General features: G+C 37.3%; 1 protein-coding gene across 1 annotated transcript in view; it reads right to left on the bottom strand.

Moving 5' to 3' along the window:
* LOC150078438 (RRP12-like protein) overlaps nt 1–17312 on the bottom strand; it is a 496297-nt gene that overhangs the window by 332695 nt on the left and 146290 nt on the right. The window contains exons 11-12 of the mRNA XM_090384563.1: nt 6084–6195; nt 3176–3349 (exon numbers count right to left, since the gene is read on the bottom strand). Coding sequence (XP_090240689.1) covers nt 3176–3349; nt 6084–6195 — 286 coding nt within the window. The remainder of the gene's footprint in view (nt 1–3175; nt 3350–6083; nt 6196–17312) is intronic.

Genomic DNA, 17312 nt, shown 5'->3' with positions numbered 1-17312 from the left:
ATCTTCTACATCCATTATTTCTTGGCTGTTCCAATTTCTTTCGCACTGTGTTTTGAAAGTGGTAGAGCACTAGGAGGTACGGATATAGGAGTGGCAGCTGATTGTGATTTTTGAGTGGGCTTTTGGGAACTTAATAATTAGCACACAGTGGGAGTAAATGACTCCCTTGGTGGAATAGTCATATCAGTCTGAGTGCCGATGGTACTTTTCCAAGAAGCTTTCTGGGAATTTAAATATCCTGATGGCTTGGTGCTATTTATTGGTCAGATGCATTTTCTGGCCTCCTGACAGGAGATGTTTGGCTCTGTTTTTAGTTTTTGGATTTCTTTTTCATCTTTCCACCTCTGGCATGCTCGAGAGTATGCAGGGTGTTCTCCTTGGCAGTTAGTACAACTTGGCAAGGAATGTTTAGAAGCTAAACATTCCTTGCTCTCATGGTCTTTAGCACCACAGCGAGTATAGGCAGGGGAGCCACGACAAGCTATTTGAGAGTCGCAGTACTTTTTCTATTTAAAACACCTCAGTGGGTTTGGAATATAAATCCTCACTGGGCAATTTAAATATCCTGCCTTTATGGAACTTGGAGGCAGTGGGGTGCTGAACGTTAGGATGAGAACTCGGGTAGGGACAAGATTCCCATCCTTCCGCATTTATATTCTTTTGACAGCCGTCACTCCTTGGTCTCTCAATTCAGAGCAGATCTCTTCTTCAGATACATGAAGAAGGTCCCACTCTGATATGACATTGCATGAAGAATTCGGGGTTTTGTGTGTGTGTGTGTGGGGGGGGGGGTAATGGGTAATCCCCTTAACAATGTGGCTTTCAGAAGTTGCTGTACATGTTTTGGCTTAAAATGTTTCCAGAACGCTAAAATGTCTCCAGAATGCAGCCTTTTCACAGATTTTGGAGATCCTGTCAACCCTTTTAATTCTTTCTGAATGAAGTAGGGAGACATTTTCCCGAGTACCTACTCTCCGGTGGAATGGAGAATGAGGAAAAGTGGTGTCACAGATGGTGGTCTATCCTCAGTTCTGAGTCTTTTTGAATTGCAATTATCAGTATCTTCCAATCGGTTAAGTAAGGGCCTTGTTGGGGCCCCAGAATAAATGGGATTTAAATTACTCATATGAGTAAGATAAATATTTCTGATGCCCTAAGTACCTCACCCACCACGGAACCCTGCAAGGGAATGCCCACTTGTGAACTAGCAGGTGCTGAGTACACGAATGGGAGCAAAGTTTGCTTTGGAGCACCATACCCATGTTTCCAATAAGCCTTGATCGAGTTCCAGGACCAAAAGGAGGGAGATTTATTGGAATGTAGTTTACCCTAGCAGTAAGAATCACCCACCGATTGATTCCAGTCAGTCCGATCCGGGACCTCCCGCCTTGTCGAAGCAGGGACCAAAGTAGTGTATTGAGGCTAGGCCCCTCAACCACCAGGATCCCACTTTCCAAGTTTCCACAGGTCGCGGAACACATGCCGGATTTCAATGATGTAACCCTGGGACCAAGTTTGTTTGTTATTTGGTTCTTAGGAGCATTAGCAACTAAGGCCATATTGTTCTGGGGATATGCGGTGGTCATTCTCTGACTTTTCCGCATCCTCCGTATTTGGTGGTGACGGGCCTGGTACCAAGGTATGGGCATTAGATCCCAGTGATGCTAGTCTGGGAGGTTCCCTCACCGTATACAGGTGCCCACATCAAGGGGAAAGAGTCTAGGGCCTAGTGAGTTAGTTATTTGGTTTTTACGAGCATTAGCAACTAAGGCCATATTGCTCCGGGACATGCGGTGGTCATTCCCTGACCTTTTCGCATCCTCCGTATTTGGTGGTGACGGGCTCGAACCCCGGTCTAATCAAGAAGCGTATGCTACGCACTGCTGCTCCTTCCCACCTGGCTACGGAGGAGCCCAGGGCCTAGTGATCACTGACAGTACACTCTAAGCCTCCATACCCACCTGCTTACACTGCAAGGAAAACTTCGTATCTGTTTGCATCATAACTCCTAAATCTTTCTCATCCTAAACTATCTTTAATTGCCTTTAATTGCGTGTTCTCCAGTCTATATGTCACCCTCAGATTACCTTTGGTCTTAAACCTCACATTTACCAGGATTAAATTTCATTTGCCATCTTTGATCTTCAGAATGATCTAAGTCATTCTGAAGCAATGGAGCTTATTCTCAATTATTAACCATCCTACCTATTTTTAATCGATCAGCACATTTTGCCTGCTTTCCCTGTATAACCCATCACTATTATGTGAGGAAGTTTAGAAACAAGAGGGGTCCTAACACTAAACCCAAAGATCCTGCTCACTACATTAGTCCGCTCCAAAGAATGCCATTACCATCCTCTGTCTCCAGTAATCACTGCATGCTCCAATTTTGTACAGGAACATCTAATGGGGAACAGAATCATAAGTTTACTAAAATATATAGATATATAATATCAAAATTCTTTCCACACTGCTTTATGACTACATCGTAATAATTAACCATGTTTGTCAGGCAAAGTTTTCCACTCACAAAGCCATGCTGTAATCCCTTAAGGCCTTTGTTCTTACCTAGATGTTTCAGTATAACCACTGATTCCATTATTTCACCCATTACAGAAGTGAAACTCACCAGCCAATAGTTACTCGTTTCCAACTTAGACTCTCCCTTACAAATGGGTGAGACATTTGCAATTCTCCAGTCCAAAAGAATTACTCCAGAATCTAGTGATGTTCATAGTAGCAATCCTAATGATATGGTGCAACCCTTACTTAATTTATTAGTTCAGTGAATTTCCTCACTATAGCATCTTCTCCAAAGATTTTCCATGAATGTCATATGTTTCTGAAGCTGTTCCCGAAACACAAAACAAAACTTGATGCAAAGTCTTTGGTCTTTTGAATCACAAATTTCAAAAACTACAGAACATGTTTTATACACCTGTATGAGGGAAAACTATTGCAAAAATATACTATCCATCTGTAAAAAAATAAATAAAATAAATTATTACTATCAGGAATTGTTAGATGGCCATTCTCCAGCTTTTGAATAGCCATCCTGTATTTCATACAAGATGGCTTATGCAAAAGATAGAAAATGATCTGGATCACCAAAGGATAAATGAAAAAAAATAATAATAATAAATAAAATGAATGGAGAAAATTTTTAACTGTTTACTTCAAATGATGTGTTCAGGACTTGAAGAACATGCTTCCATACTGCATGGAACTGATATTTTAACCCTCCTTCAATAGACTGGAAGATTCGATCAGCTGATGTAATACTACCAGTAGATTCACTTATGAATTGAAATTTTCTGGTATAAGGCTGAATGCATTTTACTAATAATATCTGAAAATAAAAAAAATTATGTTCTTATTAATTCCTACAAAACATTTCACTTATAAAATATTTAATTGTGCTTTTCACGTGTAAAAATAAACTCACACAAGCAAAAGGTACATTTTATAATATTAAGCACTTCAAAGAACTGTAGCAAGGTGAACTTGGCTAAACCAAAAATCAATACAATAAACCCATCAATGCACATTATTTCTTACCAGAAGTATGAACAGTTTCTGTCAAATACTTTCTAGACAATTTATCAATTTATTTAAAAAAATGCTATAATCTGCCATTAATATATAGTTTAAATAATTAAATAACTATTGTACAAGAACAGCAACACGCAATTAAAAAAATATTGAAATTGAAATGGCTAACATAACAAAATAAAAAATATTTTATTAAGGCATATTTTAAGCAGGTGAAATCAACTAATGATGTGAAAATTATTATTATTTTTTTCTCAATAAGTGTTGTTGTTTGCTTATGGGCAGTGCAGGAAAAAGTCTCTAGTATTATTTTGAGCATCACCTGTGCCTTATCTTTGCTATAATGCAGTGACCAAGAAATTGGATGCAAAAAATCGACGTTAGCTCCATGGAGCCGAAGGTGGATCTGGGAATAACCATCACGTGAAATGAAAAAAATACAATTTTAGCTTAATGGAATCAGTTTTATTTTATTTGGTATTTTCATTTACAATCTGTCATTTACATAAAGGTTTGTGGTAACTAAAGTAGGATACATAGTTGAAACAATTCAAACTATTAATATTGCAATTGAAGTCCAAGTCGATACATGATTGACCACACGTAGTAGATTTTGTAGGATCTGATGCAAGTTTAAGATCGAATGTTGATTACATGAAGTCGAGGAATGTGCTTGCTTTTCGATGTTAGATTTTTGATTTTGTCAAAATCTTTGAACACATTTAGTTGATGTAACTTTCAGCATCGTCACAACTTAACTAAATGAAACACGACCGCACTGCTCAACAAATGCGAAGTAACTGAGCAGCAAAGGATCTTCAGAAAAAATGACATCATCCCACTGACACTCGATAACTCTGCTTCATACTGCTTGAAACCGGTTCAAACAGGTTACAGGTAGATAGGCCAACAACACAACTGCACAGCTCTACAAGTGCGAAGTAACTGAACGAAGTAGCTACTTTAACGAGTGGTTCAGCTCTCGAAAACTAAAAACCAGATTTTAAATCTAGTTATATATCCTTGTAGAGCTCTCAAAGGCAACAATTTTGTTGCTCAATTGTATGCATCTTGTTGCATCAACCAAGGCACAACGGCAAATAACCAAAATGTGAAGTTTTTAGTTTTTCGAAAAAAATTATATTAAATATCAAAATTTCTAATTTTTTCTTACATATTCATCAACAGCATTATACACCCGACAAAATAAGTATAATTTTTACTTCTGTCTATTAGTTTCAGAGATATAACAGTGGTTAAGTGTTTCACTTTTCATAACACCCTGAGCACCCTAGGGTACCTCCAGTATAGACATTATTCACATCAAAAATAATTTTGATATTATATACTTGGATTTCAGGAAGGCTTTTAATACAAAAGACTGTTGTACAAACTGGAGATACGTGGCATTAAGGGTAAATTACTGCTATGAATAAAGGTATGGTTTAGGAAGAAGACAGAGTGGTTATCTGTGGGTACTGCTCTTCATGGAGTGTGCCCCCCCAGGGTTCAAGTGCTGGGCCCATTGTTATTTTCAATAATCATTAAGGTATATCAGGCTCAATGTCTAAGTGTGCAGATGATGCAAAGGTAGGCAGGGTGGTTAATGATAATAACGAGGGTGAGCTACTGCAACAAGACCTAGGAAAGTTGGATTAATGGACTGAGAAATGGCAGTTGAAGTTTAACATTGACAAATGCAAGGTAATGCATATGAGTAGTAGTAATCCCAGAGTAACTTATAAACTGTATGGTACTACATTCAAGGTAGTGGAAAATGAAAAAGACCTGGGGATGATCGTGCAGTCAGATATGAAATTCTCTGAGCAGTACAGATATGGCTGCCAGGACAGCTCACGGGTGTTTTGTTAATGATATATAGAAACTTTGCTAGCATGGATAAAGAGGTGATTATCCTTTTCTACAAGGACATAGTCAGGCCACAACTTCAATATTGTATACAGGCCTGGAGGCCTCATTTTAGGAAGGACGTAGATCTGTCGGAATGGGTGCAAAAAAAGGGAAACCAGATTGGTGAAGGACAAAAGGTGCTCTTACCTAGAAATGCTTCAGTTCTGCAAATTGTAGTGCCTGAAGACTTGGCACCTGTGGGGTGATGATCTGATTGAGGTGTTTAAAGATTTGAATGGATTGAGAGAGCTAAATGTTGTAGCATTCTTCCTCTTGCTGAGACTACACACGGGAGGGGGGGGCATAAATTCAGCTTGGAGAAAGGACGTTTGCAGGATAGATGCGCAGAAGTTTGCCTTCAGAAAGCAGGTGGCTGATTGTTGGAACAGGCTTCGATCTGTTGTGAAAGTGGATGGTTTGAATAAATTCATGGAAGAACTAGAAAAATTCTTGGAGGGTATGGATGGGTGAAGTGTGTGGCTTTTTTTTTTTTTTTTTTTGGCTGATGGTAAATAAGCTTGCTTTCTTGCATCATTTGCCACTAACTACTACTACATGATCTATTTTCTCTACTGGATTATGTGCTGATAGATATCTAAGAATATTATCAAGGAACTAACCTTTAAAACATCTGTGACTGTAACCACAACTTCAGTTTTGTTACTCAGCCAACACTGTGTCGCAACGTTAAAAAACTGTGGCAAATGACTAATACACAATTCTTCTTTAAGTCTGAAATATTCAAAGATTATCAAAATAACATAAATACTGAAGAAAATTAACAAATAACATTAGATCAATAAATAACACTATATAATACATTTTCAAAAAGGCTCTGTTTATTTGCATTGCTTAGTGTTTTTCTTTATGAATTTGGATATGCTTATTTCAAAAATGGACTTAGTTTCCAGTAAGAAATGAAATAAAATTATGCAATAATACTACATTATTAATAGTGTTTAATTTCTGTACAGAACAGAGTATTAATCTTTGCTACAAGCACATAACAAGATAAAAAATCACAAATTAAAAGGCAGAAACCCTCCTATGGTTAATCAAAAAGAATTTCCTTAAAAATATTCATTTGAATGTCTTTGCATTTTGCAGTCAGTGCAATCATACCAACCCAAGAACCAGATATCTCTTTTCTATTGACCATGTCCAAGTGGAATCTCTCCTCATGCTCCTTACTAACACCACCCAGACTTTGTCTGAAAAAATCCAGATGACAAAACAAGAAATGGAACTTGACATTTTGCATCCTATTCAACTTGTCAACCAGTTCTCTGAAATACTTACTCCTAATGTTATCAAGAAAGTTATTCACTACAAGCAAAACAACTGCCAGGCATTTCCTCCAGCATCAGCCCTCCAGATTTACTTGTGAAGGCAATATCTGATTTACTTCTGAACCAATAAAATATGCCTCCTTTCACTTTTGCTTTAGACAATTTTGGAAACATAGATTGTATACGTTTAAGGATCTAATGCTTCAACATATTGTTCTTATTCGTACTCCGGCACAACTGCTAAGACAGATGTTAACTGCATTTAGTTAATGATAATAAACACAATAATTAACTGTATTTAGCAGTCACGTGAGCTTGAACCACAGTCCACTCAAAACAGCATGCACTGCTGCACTCTCGTGCTTGACCACTCGACTACAGCATGTTTGTTCAGTTCCAGGTTGATGTGGAGTGGTAGAAGAAAGACTGTTTCTTGGAACCAAGCGATTGTTTACTGCATTATGTGTAACAAGCTGCAACTCAATTATGGCAACCATTCTCTTTACCTGTAGTGCTGAACTATAGCTATGCTGTCCCAGAGACAGAGAAAGCAAGAGAACTTAATGAAACCACCACACCCACAAACCCAAAAGGAACCCCAGAATCTTGAAGTCCCCACAGATATCCCATTTATATCTTCTCTAACGTACATTTCACATTTCCTTAGTCTTCTTTGATACAGATAGAGTGTGCAAGAGGAATCAATGAGTGTATATCAGTAAAGCAATGCCACATTCAAACATCTATTTAACCTGTCTATGAAAAGATATCACTCTTCTGGATTGTGACTAATACCAATTTATTCATAAAGATCAATAAAATCAAAACAATAGCACAGGGATTCTGCAACAGCATAAAAGCATGAATAAGTGACATCTTTTTCTGCATGTGGAAGTCTTGCAGCAGGGATCCATTATTAGGTTCCACTTTTAAAATGAGACTGCAGGAGCTCTGCACTATATTTGGTTAGACCCAATTCCCTCACTAAGTCACTCAATTCTTGCTGATCCGTTGAATGTGGAACTTTACTTTAACAAGCTTCCAAGGAGTAATTCCAATTATTCTGTTTACCAGATTAGTTTTTTTTTTTTTTTTTTTTTTTTTTGATCTGTAAACTTCTTAAATATTGACATATCCACTATGCAATAATCATAATGGTTTGTGGGCTCTCTCCACAGTCAAGCATATAAGGAAGCATCCACTTATTACTACCACAAAATCATCCCAATAATACTGACCTGCAACTAATACAACAGAAATCAATTACTCAGAACCTGTCTTGATCATGCACAAGAATTCCAAAATAGAAGTCATATACACTGCAAAACCTAGTTCCACCAATGATGTTAAGCATCATGCTTCAGACCTATATAACATCTAGAAATATAGCACACGAGTCTAGAGATAACTTCTACATTCTTTTGGTAGTCACAACAAATTGCAAAAAAAAAACTTGTGTGAATGTTACAAGATCTTACATACCACAGTATTGGTACACACTTATGAGATATATACATGTGTTGCAAAAATAAAACCTCACATTTTCACCAAGATATTGATAATAACGAAAAACCAATGGCACAACTAGGTTTAGCATATAAAATACATATAAAAAATCAGTTAACTATATAACAAAACAGTTAACTGTCTTGTTATATAATTATTTTGCTATGTATCTGTTTATTAACCTGCGAGAATTCAGTTCATACTCAACAATCAACAAAAAGATTAATAATGCCTTCAGTGGTCAGAAATCTAACCTTTAATCAATATAATGCAGCCATTTCTATATTAGTAATAAAATTGAATAATGATATTAAAGAACAACATTCTGTCTAAAAAACACATACCAAAGATAGTATAAAACAATTATACTGACTTTAAAACACCTTGGATGTTATTTATTGATAATTAACTACAGAATTAACATGGTGAAGAAAACAAAGCATGATTATATTTAAGGCATTTGACAAATAAGATTTAAAGTACTGCCTTACACGTAGTTAAAAAAAAAAAAATACTAAACTTATAACTATAGTAGTAGTAATTCCCAACAATTATCACTAACATTTTCTCAAATATCTTTCAATCACATGGAATTCAGAAAAATATTTTATTAATAAATTAAAGATGAGTAATTATATTTAATCAACAAAAGTTAGCAATATCTGTAACACATACAGTGCACACTGCTTATTGTATTCATGGATAATGTTATCACTTTTATGAAGTCCCAGTCAGACATATACTAATATACGGAAAAAACATTTATTGTAATCAGCACTTCAGTTTTGGTTATCACTTTTTTTTTCTTTTTTTTTTGCCTTATTGCAATTTATGCATGTGCAACAGAAGTGATTATGTAACATCCCAATTTGCTCTTGAACTCTGAAATATTACATGGCAACTGTTGTTGCTTTGTAAAGATTGTATGGTTGTCAGGGTCATTACTCTGGGAAAAATTAGTAGGAGTGCAGATAGAAATGTGAAAGTACTGTATCTGTACTCCTACCAATCACTCTTTTACAGAAAAACATTAATCCTTCTGTAATTCTTGATTTTAATATTTTCTTTACTTGTTTTTAATCTGTGTATGGATTTTCCAGAAACATTATGGAAAATCCATAAATGTTTAGTAAATATCATATTTACTAATAAAATTCTCAAAGAAATCAAATTAAAGTACATTATATTGGTTCATTTTAATGGTTTTTTTTTTTTTCCTATCCACTTCCACCTTTTTATGTACACATTTCAGCCTCTACATCAATAAGGAATGCTGAACAGATGCATTCTCATTTCTTCAGTTATTGTTATCATTTGATTCCTTTTTTTTTTTTTTTTTTTTTGTTAGTTGTTGGCACATCCGCTTCTGTTGCCATAATGCACCTCCCAAAGTTTTTGAATATTACTGTGATACAAGCCTGAGGCAGGATTCGAAACCACGACCTTTGGATTGCCAGGCAGGCACTTTAATCACCTGGCTAGCCCGGTCAGCATTTGGTTCCTGTTAACTGTTTAGCTGAGTCCTGAGGTGATCACAATAAGCAGCATCCATACATATATATTTTTTTGAGAATTGGGGAAGGGGGGTTGTAGATGAAATGCTAGTAATTGAAGGAAGGCAAGTATATAATAGAAGATAAGTGGGGTAAAAAAATTTTAAAAAATTAAAAATAAGTATATATCAACAGCATAAAAAATTGAATAAATGATAAATTAATAAACATTTTCAATTGAACAAAAAACTAACAATTAATACATAATATTTGCTCACATGTTATTAATTGGCACAATTTGCAAACCACAAAAGAGATTAATATAAGAAAAAGACATCCAATAATCTGTTACAATTACCTAAAATGTTTTTCATATAACATCTACTCATTTTAGTAAAATAATAAGACTCAACTTTTAATAATATACAGGGCGTCTCAAAAAAATTGGTACAAATGTTTAGGGGAGGTAGGTAACATCTAAAGGAATGTGAATCGCATAGGAACCCATAACCGGAAACGTCACCGAAGTCAGTAGACGGCGCGGTAGTCGCCGCACAAAGAGCATGCATCGATATACGAACTGTGAGCTGGCAGACATACACCTAGTGTATGGATTAGCAGAGGGCAATGGACGAGCCACTCAACGAATTTATGGAGAATGCTTCCCAGACAGACATGCACCGGACCACCGTTTGTTTGCACATGTGCATTAAAATTTGTGCGATTATGGGTCATTTAGAGGTAACAGGAGTAGTGCGGGCAGACCACGTTCATCACGAACTCCCACCATGGAAGAAAGTGTGTTGAATGCCGTCCAGAATAATCCTACTACCAGTACACATGCAATTGCCTATGCCTTAGGAGTGTCTCGTTGCAGTGTACAGCGTGTCTGGCACGACGATTCCTTACACCCCCTTTCATCTCCAAAGGGTTCAGTTACTGCTCCCCCAAGATCATCCTGCACGTGTGGCTTTTGCGCAGTGGTTTCTCCAAGAAAGTGTTCAAGACTTGAATTTTCCAGCCTATGTTTTGTTCACGGATGAGGTTTATTTCACTCGGGGAAGGCTTATTCAATCAGCACAATGCTCATGTGTGGGCTTGCTCACAACAACCCATACAGTGTGTGCCCCAATGCGGCACAACATCGCTTCACAATAAGTGTGTGGGCAGGTATGCTCGGTGACTACTTAGTCAGCCCATACCTGTTACCATCCCGCATGAACTCCACTAAATATCGGATCTTTCTTGAACAAGTTCTACCAGGGTTACTTGACGATGTTCCAGCAAATGTGAGATGCAACATTTGGTTTCAACATGACGGGGTGCCTGCCCATTATGGAAGGTGTGTTCGTGACCATTTGAACAGGCATTTTGGGCGCCGATGGATTGGCCGTGGTGGACCCGTTTTTGCCTGGCCCCCACACTCACCTGATTTATCGAGCCTTGATTTCTTTCTGTGGAGGGCCCTCAAATTTATCTTGTATAAATTACCTGTGGAGACGGAAATGGATCTCGAGGCGAAACTCATCTGCGCTGCTGCTACTGTCAAAGAAACTCCAGGTGTGTTCGACCGTGTCCGCCAATCCATACTGTGTAGGTGTCATGCATGCATCACGTCTCGTGGTGGAACCTTCGAGCATCTATTGTAACATCATGAAATGCATCTATCTCATTTCTTTGACAGTAGCAGCAGCGCAGACGAGTCTCGCCTCGAGATCCATTTAGGTTTCCACAGGCGATTCATACATGATATATTTGAGGCCCCCCCCCACAGAAAGAAATCAAGGCTCGATAAATCAGGTGAGCGTGGGGGCCAGGCAACGGGTCCACCACGGCCAATCCATCGACGCCCAAAACGCCTGTTCAAATGGTCACAAACACACCTTCCATAATGGGCAGGCGCCCCTTCATGTTGAAACCAAATGTTGCGTCTCAAATTTGCTGGTACATCGTCAAGTAACCCTGGTAGAACTTGTTCAAGAAAGATCCGATGTTAGCGGAGTTCATGCGGGATGGTAACAGGTATGGGCCGACTAAGCAGTCAATGACTATACCTGCCCACACATTTATTGCGATGCCATGTTGTGCCGCATGGGGGTGCACACGGTGTGGGCCCTCTGCTAATCCATATACTAGGTGCTTGTCTGCCAGCTCACAGTTCGTATATTGATGCATGCTCTTCGTGCGGCGACTATTGCTTGAATGAGTAAACCAGAAATTTTCCCTCTCGCAAACTGATGAACAGCGCCGTGTACCGACTTACAGTGACGTTTCCGGTTATGGGTTCCTATGCAATTCACATTCCTTTAGATGTTACCTACCTCCCCTAAATGTTTGTACCAATATTTTGAGACACCCTGTATAAGTAATCCAAGGATTTTTTCTTTTCAGAAAAAGTATGTGGGGCTTGGCAGACTAATTAGAAATGGAGATCGTTGAGATTGGAACTCAAACCAAGTATATTTGTGAAATGAACGCAGAACTGTTTGGGAGTTTTAGATCTTTTCACAGATAAATTTGTTCTATTAGTTTGATTATTCATAATGTATTCAGTAGTAAAGAGTGGGCAGAGACATGTTTTTAGTAATGAAATTTTTGTATATGGCATACACACAGAAAAAATAAACCCATCTTGACATAATGTGGCCTCGACAACATCCCCACATACACATTACTCAGACTCCCTCCAGTCACTATCTGGCAAATTACAGGCAGCGAGATTATACAACAGATGATCTCGATGCCTTCCAGAGAGTTACCAAAAGGTTTGGTCCTTTGCACTATCTAGAAGCTGGCTTGCAAACACTGTTTTAGAGGTGTATCTTCAAAATGTAAGGAAGATTACATTTTGATACTCACCTTGACACTCATCATGATACTCACCTTGACACTCATCATGATACTCACCAATCATACTGCATGATGGAAGAGTGGGGAGGAGTTGACAGAGCCTTGTTCTGGTGACATGGGTTTCACCACTTCAAGCCTCCAATAAGCAAAGTGGTGGTATCACACCACAGATGAGAATCATCTACCACCTAGTATTGCATTCTAACACAGAGGGGCAGCATTCCTCTCTGTGGTGTGGAGACAACACCTTGCATTGGTTCACACCTGGGTGGTCACCTCAAATATAGAGGCTGGCATTGATTAACACGATTAATTCGTCCCATGATCGCATTGCGCAAAACGAAAATACGTTAATCGAATATAATAATCAATAGGAAAAATTGTATCCGTGACCTTCAGGAATGTCCATAAAGAATTTTAAAAATACCTTTTAAACAACTTTTTAACTGTATACAATGTAAAAGATAATGAAAATAATTACAGAATTAGATGTTTATTGCACAAAATACACAATGAAGAAACTATATGTTACGTATCTTTCATATTGCAGAGAACCTCAAAACCTTTTGTTTGAGGTTCTCTGCAATATGAAAGATTTCATCTAGTTCTTTTACCATTATCTCCTTTGCAATATTTTCATCTGGCCCATTTAAAAATTATTTTTTTATTTAAAAATTAGAATTTTTAAATGCAAGTCTGCATGTAACAAGTAACACGAAGTCATTTTCAACTATCACATAAAAAATATCACATTAACTGGAAATTTGCATCGTGTGAAGTGAAAAGTGGTATAATTTTTTTTAAGTTACTGCCCGCTGAGTATAGCGAGCAGTAACTGAAAAACACATTAATTTAACTCGCGTTATGTGAGGCCTGGCTGCAATAGGTGCCATATTTCAGACTTGCACATGGGAGTTATATCCAGGGTTACTAATAGTCCCACCACACTGTGAAGGTACAAGCAGAGGATTTGGTTGTCACTGAATGAGCAGACTTTGCCAAAATTTTGTCTACTTGACTCAAGCATAACCTGAATATCAGTTCTATCAGCATTTTAGTCAGTTCCATCCAAGACTGAAATACACTGGAACTAGAAGAAAGAAGTTATAATAATTTTCTTAATTTGAATACATTTAAGGATAATAATATCTTGAAAACCAGAACATATAGAAAAATTTCCCATACAAGTCAGTTTTTACATTTTAAATTGTACCATTTATAATAAAAACATCAATACATACAGATAAGTTACATATGCTTTTCAATACATCAAATCAGAGAAATCTTCAGAATGAGATGAAACTGCCACTTTTAAACAGATTATACAAAACGAACATTAGAAATATCATAAAAAAAAACATGCTTCACAATTTTAATAATTCTAATTGTTATTTGGTTTTTAAGAGCATTAGCAACTAAGGCCATATTGCTCCGGGAATATGCGGTGGTCATTCCTTTGACCTTTCCACATCCTCGGTATTTGGTGGTGACGGGCTCAAACCCCAGTCTAATCGAGAAACGTAACACACGCCTGCTCCTTCCTACCTGGCTACAGAGGTGCCAATAATTCTAATCACATAATAGTTTCCAGCCTTCATAATAAAGTAATACTTTTGCTAGATAATACTCAGTTAAGTAAGTGCTTTCCAAACTCTTGATGCTGACACACTATGTACATGCCATTTTGTAATTTAACACCCCACTCAGAATTTTATAATTATTAGATCTGGATATCTTTCCTTTTTATTTATTTTTATATATATATATATATATATATATATATATTACTTCTATAGGTTACAGATGTGTTGTTGGATATTGCTTTATGCAGTCACTTACATTCATTCCTTTTTTTTTTTTTTTTGGCTGTAGTCTGGTCTAGCCTTTCTCTTCTTACTGTTGTTGCATTAGGGCCTCTGTAATATGATGTCATCACTTTGGCAGGCTGCATTTTAGTTATTGTCTGGCTCTGTCTGCTGTGGTAATTTGCATTACATTCAAAATACAGTAATTTTCATGGCTGCTGTATCCAGGGGGGGGAACCCTCTGATGACAATGGATGCAAAGGCCATCTGTGCTTTTTTTGTCTATCTATTTTCTTTTGTAGTTAGTTTCTTGTGTCATTTTAGTGATATTTCGAATTTTTGGCTTCAGTGTTATATCCAGTCAGTGCAGGTCTAAATTTGTTATTTATTGGCTTATAATTTTGGCTATATTCACCCAATATTTAATATCTTTATATAAAAAATTTGACACATATTTTACCACATATCTTCCATTTCTACTTCTGTCTTTGTTGTTTATTTATTTGTTTCTTTGCTCTTTTTCCGTTTTTTTTTTAATATTGCTTATATATATATATATATATACATAATATTGGTGTAAACACACCATAGACAACTCTTAAATAAAAAACTACATTAGTAGTGTGAAGGGCATCATTTTATCCGTATTGCATATTGTGCTCTTCCTTCACAACGAGTTGCCACGTAATGCACTACCTCAAATAAGTAACGATCTTCACAACTGGATTGTAGTGTCTGCAATACCAGGGTACCTGCCGACCTACCCATGAAACGCCAACAAGCCTTGAAATGGTGCTGTCTGGGTGGTGATGCCCACTGAGAATAAGTAACAATAGTCTTCTCTTTTAGTGAAGCATTACAATACATGGCAACTCGTGAAGGAAGAGCACAATATGAGATACAGGTAAAATGATGCCCTTCATATTACTAATGTAGTTTTTTTATTTAAGAGTTGTCTATGGTGTGTTTACACCAATATTATATAGATTATTATACTCTTAAAAATATGATGCCTTGTTGTATTTAATTTTACTTAAATATATATACACTTGGTCGTCGACTTACGACCTATGCAACTTACGACCACAAAAAAATAAATAAATCAGGAAGTCACTAGTGAGGACACCCATAACCCAGGTGAGGAAGCACATCAATGACAGGAGGCTTGACGACACCACCAGGCACATACACTCAGTCCCTCTCTCTCACATACACTCAGTCGCTTTCAAGCATCTGTTGCATGTGGTGTATTAATTAAAATTCTACTGAAATACCCATAAAATGTTTAGTAAAAGGAAAATGCCTTCATCTACATATACGCCAGCTAAGAAGTCAAGGAAAACTATTGATTTAGAGTGTAAAATGAAAGTTATCCAGCAGTATGAAGGCCCCTAACATAACCGCTCTGATTCAACCCATGGATCAGGGTACTATTTCAGCATTCAAGGCTCACTATCTCAGAACGACATTCGCACGTGACTTGAAGTTATCACATTCCACTGTATCGACGATACTTAAGGACAAAGAAAGAATTCGGGAAGCTGTGAAAGGTTCTGCACCTATTAAATCTACAATTTTAACCAAACAACAACAACAGGGACCCATCCATGAAATGGAGAAATTGTTGTTTATGTGGATGGAAGATTTAATACAAAAAAATACACCCATGAGCCTTCACACAGTGCAAGCGAAGGCTAGAAGTTTGTTTCAGAGTTTAAGATCACGCGCCGGAGGCGATTAAGCAGAAGATTTTCAGGCTAGTACTGGGTGGTTTAAGCGTTTTAACAAAACATTTGCTTTGCATAATGTACATGTCACAGGAGAAGAAGGAAGTGCAGATGAAGATGGAGCCAAAAAATTTGTTGATAGTTTCGACTCTTTAATCAGAGAAGGTGGTTATCTACCTGAACAAATATTCAACGTAGATGAAACCAGCTTGCAATTGAAATGCATGCCTAATCGTACATACATACACCAAGAAGCAAAAAGGATGCCAGGATTCAAAGCTTTTAAGGATCGGTTAACTTTGTTGTTTGGTGGGAATGCTGCAGGTTTTAAGCTGAAGCCTTTTCTCATTTATCATTCAGAAAACCCTCGTGCATTTAAGCACATCAACAAGCACACACTGCCCATTTACTACCGTGCAAGCCCTAAAGCTTGGATGACTCAAGCACTGTTCGAAGACTGGTTCATGAACTGCTTCATTCCCCAGGCTCATGAACATTGTGCAGAGAGAGAGGTATCCCTTTCAAGATTTTATTGGTTATGGACAATGCCCCTGGCCACCCCCCTCATCTGAACAACCTTCATCATGATGTTAGAGTTGTTTTTATGCCCCCTAACACAACCGCTCTAATTCAACCCATGGATCAGGCTGCTATTTCAGCATTCAAGGCTCACTATCTCAGAATGACATTCGCACAAGCCATCGAAGCGTTAGATTCTGATGCTGATTTATCTTTGCGAGACTTTTGGAAGCAGTACAACATTCTTCAGTGTATCAAGAATATTTCGACCGCATGGGAATGTGTAACAAAGAATTGTATGTTGGGAATTTGGAAAAAGTGTCTAAAATGTTATGCGAATACTACATTTGAAGGATCTGAAAAAAGGAGAGGAGCTGGAAGTGATTACAGAAAAAATAGTTCAACTTGCAAAAAATCAAATTAGAATGTGAAATAGAAGACGTAGAGGAGTTGCTAGATTGTGAGACAAAAGAACTTTCGGATGAAGTGTTGATTGAATTGGAAGCACAGAGAGTGGCACAAGAAAAAGCGAGAGAGGAAGAAGAGGAGCCAGAAAAAAAATTCACTGCAAAGGGTTAATCAGATTCTTTTTTGCAACTGAATAAAGCTCTCACCAGTTTTGAAGCAATGGACCCTAATGTTGAACGATTTACAAAGGTT

The sequence above is a fragment of the Mastigoproctus giganteus genome, chromosome 11 (genome assembly GCF_048544385.1).
Source record: "Mastigoproctus giganteus isolate SK-2022 chromosome 11, ASM4854438v1, whole genome shotgun sequence".
NCBI classification, from domain to species: domain Eukaryota; kingdom Metazoa; phylum Arthropoda; class Arachnida; order Uropygi; family Thelyphonidae; genus Mastigoproctus; species Mastigoproctus giganteus.
This window is presented reverse-complemented; position numbering and strand designations above follow the sequence as displayed.